The following is a 9151-nucleotide window of genomic DNA, read 5'->3' on the forward strand; positions in this document are numbered from 1 at the left end:
CAAATTCACTCCTGTCCAAGCCCCTTGGCTCCCAGTAGTGCCCATGAACAGGAAGGGTGCTGGACCTTCCCAGTTTTGCTGAATTAAAGCATCCAGACCTCCCAATTTAGCACAAAGAGTGAGCTGTTCCTCCACTCTGGAATTCTGGGCTTCCCCTCATCCCAGAGTGTAATTGCTGCTCTAACAGGAGCATGCCCAGCACGCATGGGAGGTAATGAACAATGCCTTTAAAGTGGCATTAATTACCAGGGAAAGATGAAAGTTGTGGCAAAGCAGATGCTGGAGAGGTGAATCTATGTGAAGTGATCACCCTCTGTTAATTATTATGAATTATTAATATCTCAGGAGAAGGAAGCTTGGTAAAATTTAACATTTGAGACTTAATCTGTTATCAGACAGCTCTAGCAATAAATCAAGCCATTTTCCATTAGGGACATTAATGCCGAGATGTGAATAACTGATGCTTCTCTAATTCTGTCTTAACACTTCTTTCTCTGCTGCTCCTCTCCCCCAGCTGGATTTTGCTCCTCAGTGTGTGTGGAAGTCCCATCTGAGACAGAGGCTGTCCAAGGGACAGACATGAAGCTGCTCTGCATCTCCTGCATGAAGAGGGAAGAGGTGACAGCCAGCACGGTGGTGGAATGGTACTACAGGCCCAACGGGGGGAAGGATGAGCCTGTATGTGTGACTGGGACCTGAGTCCTTTCTCTTTCTTTCCTTGCTTATCCCATTTCCACACCTGGGGGCAACACGAACTCCTGGCAGGAAAAGCTGCAATCAGTTGTTGAGGTCAAATATTTGGGTTGTAGATTAATCAATGCCAATTTCCAGTCTCATTCCCTCAATACCTCAAGCCCAGGATGTCAAATATGACTGACCTTTGGCACCCTTGTCTGAATCAGTTCTGAATCCCAAAGCTGGTTTTATGGAGGTGAAATTAATTAAAATAAATCTGCAGGGTAGGATTTACTTCTTTTTTCCTCAGAGAAAGCAGTGTTATCCCACCTGTGGGAGGATCTCTGGGAGCTGCTTTGGATCCCTGTCAGGAAAAGGTAAAATTGATTTTCAGAGTGAATCAAAATGGAAATTGGACAGATGAGGAGCAGCTGGAATTCAAGAGAGAATGGTGAAATGGAGAGCTAGATAAAGGCTGAGTGCACTGATTTCTTTCTAGCTATTTTATCTGAGTCTGAAGCATTAAATCAGTGGCTGTGATTGAGCAGGATGACAAATATTCTCCTTCTGTCTGAGAACTAAAGGGACCAGGCTAAGGAATGAGATGGGAACTCACTTCCAGTGCCCCAGGGGATGCATTTGCCAGTGGCAACCCAAAGAACACCAACCACAGGTCATGGTGGGACTGTGGTCAGCCAGAATGTCACACTGCCATATTTGTCCTGCAGCACTTCCACCTCAGCTGAATACCCCAGGGCTTCCCAAAAGAGCTGTTGGTCTTCACTGTGGGCATTCTGTGGTTCTTTCCTCAGGGGACCTGACATGCACTGACTGTCAGACACATTGCTGGGCATGAAAAATCCCAATTTTCAGTCCCATTGCTGATTTTTTGTGTCCACATGCATCTGTGTTTTGCTGTGCCTTCGTTTTTCTCCCTCTCTGGTGGAGATATTGGATTCCTGATCACTCATTTTCCTGTCTTTTGTGAAGTCACCTGATACTTTGAGGCAAAGGATGATGGAATATGAATAGCTGCTGTTACCAAGGGAGCTCAGAACATCCCTGAGTGTAGCTGGAGGGGGATGCTGCCCCTGGATCATGGCATGGTGTTGTCCGAGGCAGAGATTAACCAGCACATCCCTTTCTATTTCCCCACAGATCTATCTATATTTATATATATATATATATATATATATATATATATATATATATATATATATATATATATATATATATATATATATATATATATATATATATATATATATATATATATATATATATATATATATATATATATATATATATATATATATATATATATATATATATATATATATATATATATATATATATATATATATATATATATATATATATATATATATATATATATATATATATATATATATATATATATATATATATATATATATATATATATATATATATATATATATATATATATATATATATATATATATATATATATATATATATATATATATATATATATATATATATATATATATATATATATATATATATATATATATATATATATATATATATATATATATATATATATATATATATATATATATATATATATATATATATATATATATATATATATATATATATATATATATATATATATATATATATATATTCCTCACAGATCCATCTATATTTATATATACCTCAAACATCTATATATCTCTTTATATTTATTCTCTCACAGATCAATCTATATGATCTATATATCCATTTATATTTCTTTCCTCACAGATAGATATATACATAAATAAATATATAGATATATATTCCTCACAGATCTATATATTCATTTATTTTCTCACAGATCTATCTATTTTTATATATATATATATTCCTCACAGATCTATATATCCCTTTATATTTATTCCCTCACAGATCTACGAGTACAGGAAAACCAACCACGAGTTCCCGAGCCGCTTCAGCGGGCGGATCCAGTGGAACGGGAGCAAAGACATGCAGGACGTGTCCATCACCGTGGTGAACGTCACCCTCAACGACTCAGGCATCTACACCTGCAACATCACCCGCGAGTTCGAGTTCGAGATCCACCGGCCCCTCTTCCAGAGCTCCAGGGTCATCCACCTCACCGTGGTGGAGGAGGGTAGGAGGCTGTTTTGTGCTCTCACTAACCAAGGTGACCCACCTCACCATGGTGGAGGAGAGTAGGAAGGTGTTTTGTGCAGTCACTGGGCTGGGTGATCCACCTCACCGTAGTGGAGGAAGGTAGGAGGCTGTTTTGTGTTTTGTGCTGCCCCTGGCCAGGGTGATCTATTGGAATAATCACCAATGTTGTGGACAGGACGGGCCTGAGCTTGTCTGGCCCTGTTGCTGAACCAAACAGTGGCACTGTGGTGTTTCACCCCAGAGACACTTTGGGCTGCCTGGGTGCTGCAGCTGGGCCCATGGGGACAAGTCCAGGCCTGCAGGAGCTCTGGTGGTGCTGGGATGGAGCTTCCCCCCATAACAGGGGCTGCTCCTCAGGTTTCCCTCTGTGGAGAAGCTTTAAGGGATGGTGAAGGAAAGGAGTCGGTTCTGATGGAGGGTTTGGATCCAGAGCTTTATTCGGGCCCACAGGCCTCTGAATGCAGCACCAGCTCCAACAGAACTCCCTGAGCCCGTGGTTGCTGCTCCTGGCCAGGGTGATCCAGCTCCCCATGGTAGAGGAGGGTAGGAGGCTGTTTTGTGCTCTCGCTGGCCAGGGTGACCCACCTCACCGTGGTGCAGGAGGGTAGGAAGGTGTTCTGTGATCTCGAGGCCGTGGGTGTTGTCACCACGGTGGATAGAGTTTGTCACTGCACCACGGGAGAGGGCTCTGAGTTTGGCATTGACAAACGTGGCTCAGGAAGGAAACCTGTGGCTTGTTTGATGGCTGGAGGCTGTTTGTGGGCCCAGGCTGGTTGTGTGTGAGCGTGGGAAGGCGCGGTGGGCCGGGCACAGCTGGGCACAGCTGGGCAGGCTCCAGCAGAGGTTTCCGGCTCCGCCGGTGGCAGCTCTGGTTGTTACAGCGATGCCTTTCCCAGGGAGCCGCAGCGATTCCTTGCTGCCGCCCCCTCCCTCCTGGAACAACGACTGGTTCTCCATTTTGATGCCAGTCTCCTGCTTCTCCTCCTTCCCTCTGTGGTGCTCCTGAGTATTTCTGCTCCTCTGGGTGCTGCTGGGTTCAGTGCTGCAATCGCGGCGTGTTACAGACAGTCCAGGGGATTCTGCTGCTCTCTTCAGAGAGGGCCGGGAGATTTCAGCCCTTTTGTCTGCCCTTTCCCCTCCCTCTCCCCCACCAGCACCCCGGTGTTTTGATCCTTTACAAATCACTGGCGGCACAACAGAGCCGAGTAACACCAGCGAGTGGGACACGGGGAGGAAACAGAGCGTGAGGGTGAGATGGGTGAGCAATCCATCAAGATGTGGGGGTGGCAGAGACAGGGCTGTGTGTGTTGGATCTCTCTGTGATCCCTGCCTGTTGCAGGTCTCTCTTGCTCACCCACAGCCTAAAGGCACCTGGAGATTCTGGCAAGGTGGTTTAGGAAGGATGACACAATGGTGGGAAGTGTCCGTGGAGCTGCATGGAAACGATCAGGGGTTATTTCATTTTATTCACAGCTGGAGAAGACTTCACCTCTGTCATCTCAGAAATTATGATGTATATTCTGCTGGTCTTCCTCACGCTGTGGCTGCTGATTGAGATGATCTATTGCTACAGGAAGGTGTCCAAGGCAGAGGAGGCTGCCCAGGAAAACGCGTAAGTGTGAAACACCTGGAGGTGAGATCTGTTCTGCAAGAGCTCCTCACACGACCCAGAGCTCTCAAATGTGCACAGACCCGTGCTAGTACAGGACAATCAGGTCTAAAATTGGTGATTCTTTCTTCTTGATGATTGAATAAATTGTGTAATACTAATTCCTTCTGCCTCACCTCCTCTACTGTAAAACCCCAAGGAACTGGTTCTGCACCAGCAGGAACCTGGGCCTGTAGGGTGTCCACAACATGGGACAGACCCTGTGTAGTTTGCCAGAAATCCTCCATAAAGTCTCAATACAACTTGAAATGAATGACACTCAAACTCTGAGATGTCCAAGGCAAAAAAGGGGGTGGTTTATTTCCAATATTTATAGAATTCCAAAAGTGACCATGGATTGGAGGATGAAATTGCCACCTCTCCAACCACACTGGTCAAACCAGCAGCCCATCAATTCTCTCCTCCTCCAGAAAAGAATGCAAAGCAATCATTTACATGAAAAGTATGTGAGAAACTCCATTACAAAAATGTAAACATCAGAAGGCTTAGAAGAACTTTAGAAGAACAGGGCAACAAAGGTCAACAAAGTGAGTAGTGATTCAAACATGCTGGAAGACTGCAGGAAGACTGAACTTTGCTGTGGCTTGGGCTGGTTGGTGTTTGCTGTGTCCAAAGTCCCTGCAGTGTTTAGGAGCACCAACACTTTGCTCCCTCACACAACACCCCAGGCAGGGAGTGAGCACTATTGCAGGTTTGGACCATGTGGAGATGCTCTCCTGGAAGGTCTGGTTTCATCCTGGCCCATTCCTATCTTTCCACACACGTGGCTGGGATTAGAGCTCTCTTTGTACCAAGCAAGGCTGGCTGTGTAGGATTTTGGAGCAGGGAAGACCCGGTGTTTGCTCCTGCCTGTGCCCAGGAGTTTCCCTCTGTGAGCATCCACAGGGGACATTTGTTACCTCAGAGATGCTTCCAGGCATTCAGCAAAGGTGAGTTTACCCAAGCTGGGCTTTACACTGTGTGCTTTCCTCCTTCCCTCCAACTACAGGACAGACTACCTTGCAATTCCATCGGAAAACAAGGAGAACTGTGCTGTGCCTGTGGAGGAGTAGCAGAGGGGAGGCAGCGCAGTGAGCGGCACCAAGGTGGGTCATGGAGAAGCGGTCACTCCTTGTGTCTGTCCACCCCTCAGCTTCCTTGTGGTGGGGCTGGAGACTCCTGGAGCATGGCTGTGCTTCCCTGGAGCTTCCCCAGAGACCTTAGAAGCCATACAGGTGTCTTTAGGTGTGGGGTGTGCTTGTATTGCTTGAACCCCCAACCAACACAGGCCATGATGTATTTATGTCTCCATTACCTATTGCTGTGGAGTTGGGAATCTTCACTTTCCCTGGCACAAAGGCAACTGTAAGGGCTCTGTCTCCAAAGGAAACACGTGCTAGGAAGGAGTTTGTGTGCTACAGATTAAAATCTGGATCTTTTACTCTCTCGTTCACCTCCGGTCAGTGATAACTCTGTTGCCATCCTCACCCCTGTGAGCTCCAAGAGGAATTGTCTCCCTTGCAGGGGCTCTGAAGACAGAAGGACCATGCCACACCAGCCAGCTTTGAGGGGAGCTCTGCGCTGTCAAAGGAGGAGCAGGGGGAAGTGTAAATTCTCTTCCGTTTGCCTTGGACTCTGTACAGCCTTGACTTTGGTCCTGTGACCCACCTGAGCTGCCAGCCCGGTGCTGAAGGACTCCTCTGTGGAAGCATGCTGAGCAAAAGGGTGCGGGCAGCACGGCTCCTCCCCGACTTTCAGTTCCACCATCACCTCAATGGCTTTGTAAATGTCACCTGTCACTTCTTAGCTGCTCTCACCACCACCTTGATTTGCTAAATGTGCTACTTCTCCACTGCAGAGGTTAAGGGTATGTATGGCACGCTGCTCTGAGCTGCAGGAGTGCGAACAAGGATCTCTTAGGGGGTTATTCCACCACATACTGCGGCCCAAGCGGTTTTCTTGGTGTTAAAACAGGAAGAATTTAATTAATTAATGGAGTCACTCTGAATTTTAGGCTGTCCATGCACAAGCAGAGTAGGGTGAGGACTGTAATGCACTAAAATTGGAAATGTGTAGTAGGAAGGACAGGTCTCTGTCATGTTCACACTTTCTTCTGGAGGGAATTGAGAATACAGACCATGAATTGTTCCTGCTTTGGGAAGCAGGATGATGTAAGTATAAGAATCCCCTGTGTCCCTGTCATTTATCAAGTGTCAAAGCCCTCATTCCACCTGCCTGGCACAGCAGGTTTGCTCCTGGAGTACACTGAGAGGAGGAACCTGCAACAGCTGGCAAGGCAGCAGGACAAGGTAGGGGATCCACCTTTTCCTGGGAAACCCCAAAAAGGAAGGCAGCCTCATGCTGGTAGGCAGGAGAAATAAACAGGATGCAAAGCCCCCATAGCTTAATAAAATGGTTGTAGTTTTATAACTATGATGGTTCTCTGGTGCTGTAGCAGCACCATCTAGAGGGATAGACAGAAAACACCCGCTTTTCCCAGTTAATCCTAATTCTCTCTTGAGGTAATTAATCACCAGTATAAATAGTCTGGATTAATCCTAAATGATCTTCTGATGCCCAGGAATCACCCTGGAAATTCCACCTTTCCTATGCAAACTTACCTTTTCTGAGGGTTAAGCAGAATAAAAATTGTTTTCTGCCCTTCAATGCAGAGCAGTTGAGCTCAACAGCTGGAATTGGAAGGGAGGAAAAGGCAGAACCATTGGCCAGGGTGGAATTGTGCTGTAAAACCAGGTGGGGAAGGCTTGGGTTTGTTGCATGGCAGAGTTGTGACATCCCTGCTGCAGTGGAGCCTGCGCTGCTTTGCCAGAGTTGACAAATTCTGCTCCATTTGTAAAGTAGCTCCAAGTGCTCGTGACTCCAGGCATGCTCCCCACCCACGGAATCCCCTCTGCTTTGTTCCGCTGCTTTTTATGTGCTGGCTAAAAATCACAGAAATTACCCCATTTGTAAGGCAGGCTCAGGCCAGATTTCCAACTGGCACTTGCTCAAAACCCTTTTTTTAGAGTGGGTGTCAACTTTAGTCAACTACTCCAGCAAAGTCTTGGCAGTAGGATTGCTCCCAAACTCAGAGCCAAGCCTGGCAAGGGGAGAACATTTTCCAGATGAAGTACACTCACAGTCTGGGCAAGAGTTCCCAAAATCCTGGTATCCAAAAGGGATATCCAAAAGGGATATCCAAAAGAATATCCAAGAACAGTCAGCCAGATGCCATCTTTTTCCCTATCCCAGTTTGCCGGGCAGAATCCTGAACTCAACAGAGGAGGGACTGGGTTGTAACTCTGGGGTTTCCAGCACTGCCCACGGCTCTGAGCCCATTTTAGGTGAATTTTAGGACACAACTCCAGCTCTGCTCCTCAGTCCCTGTGAGCCACAGACAACCCTCTGGTGTCATACTGTTAAATCAAAACAGGAGTGAACCCAAGAACCTCTTGAGAGCTACCTCAGGTGGTAAAGAAGGGCCATCCCCTTGTCCTGTACCTCCCTGAGTCCCACAGGCATCTTCTGGATGCTCTTTTTTGGACAAATCTTTCGCTTTTCCAGTTCCTGCAGACAGAGGTGACCATTGCCACGTGGTGTTACAAGCAGGAGGAAACAGGGTGCAAAGTTCTTCTCAAGAATCTTGCAGGGAAAAAAAGAATAATGATTTAAAAATTGGTGATTTTTCAAGACCGGGAAGAGGTGGTCCTGACAAAGACTCTGTGTGTGTTCGGAATGAGCAAGGAGACTCTGGAACAGGCAGGACAATAAAAAGAACCAAGAGCCACGCTGGTTGTTGGATAGATTTTTTAATTGATACCGTACTTCCATGGTACTAACTACTTACACAGAGTTTGGCTGCAGAGCCTGTACAATTCCTACATTCCAGCACGTTCCAGTATCGCTTTGAACCGTGGGTTGGTTTTTGTTTTTGTTTCTTTTTATGTCTTTGATTTATTTTTTTTTTTTTTTGCGCACAGCGCAAAGTTTCTGACAGTCGGGACAACTCCTAAAACAAACCCACAATCCTTCCCCCACCCAGCCCAGAGTCACCTCAGCCATCAGCCCCCTGCTTCCCAGGCTCTGGAGGGGGTTCCAGCAGGGAACGGGTGCCTGTGGTGGTTGTAGGAGCCGCTCCTGTGCCGTGCTGAGGAGAGCAGAGCCTCGTTCATCATCCCAGGAACTGCAGGAGCAGGGTTGGGAGAACAAAACCCGGGTGGGGAGAACAAAACCCACATGGGGAGAACAAAACCCAGGTGGGGAGAACACACCCCAGGGTTTTAGCAGCTTTCTCCAGCCCTGGAGCACGTGGTGGGAGATGAAATCCCACAGGAATGGTGATGTCCCCAGCTGATTGTGGGAGGTTGTGGTGCTGCCACTGCTCTGCTGCTCTTCCCTCCCTCCACGTCCAGCCCAGAGCCAGGTCGGTGCCTCCATCCCTGCTCTCCAAGGGCCATTTCCCAGGAGGTGGGAATGTGGAGATGGGGATGACGTGCATGGCACAGGCTCCACCTCCCTGCTGGATGGAGCTGTAACAGCTGCTCTCCCAATTCCCAATTCCACTGGGCAGCTCCAGAACCCGAGCTGCACGCTGGGGTTCATTCCCTACCTACTCCCAGGGTTTGGGGTCAGGGAAGGTGGCCT

At 46.9% G+C, this 9151-nt stretch overlaps 1 protein-coding gene across 1 annotated transcript in view; it reads left to right on the forward strand.

The window, feature by feature from the left end:
* The window catches only part of SCN3B (sodium voltage-gated channel beta subunit 3), a 9509-nt gene extending 1091 nt beyond the window's left edge, over positions 1 to 8418 (forward strand). Inside the window, exons 2-6 of the mRNA XM_005428868.2 lie at positions 515 to 678; positions 2611 to 2836; positions 4333 to 4471; positions 5517 to 5613; positions 6032 to 8418. Of these exons, the coding sequence (XP_005428925.1) occupies positions 515 to 678; positions 2611 to 2836; positions 4333 to 4471; positions 5517 to 5580 (593 nt within the window). The 3' untranslated portion in view covers positions 5581 to 5613; positions 6032 to 8418. The remainder of the gene's footprint in view (positions 1 to 514; positions 679 to 2610; positions 2837 to 4332; positions 4472 to 5516; positions 5614 to 6031) is intronic.
* The last annotated feature ends 733 nt before the right edge of the window (positions 8419 to 9151 follow it).

The sequence above is a fragment of the Geospiza fortis genome, unplaced genomic scaffold (genome assembly GCF_000277835.1).
Source record: "Geospiza fortis unplaced genomic scaffold, GeoFor_1.0 scaffold262, whole genome shotgun sequence".
Classification (NCBI taxonomy): domain Eukaryota; kingdom Metazoa; phylum Chordata; class Aves; order Passeriformes; family Thraupidae; genus Geospiza; species Geospiza fortis.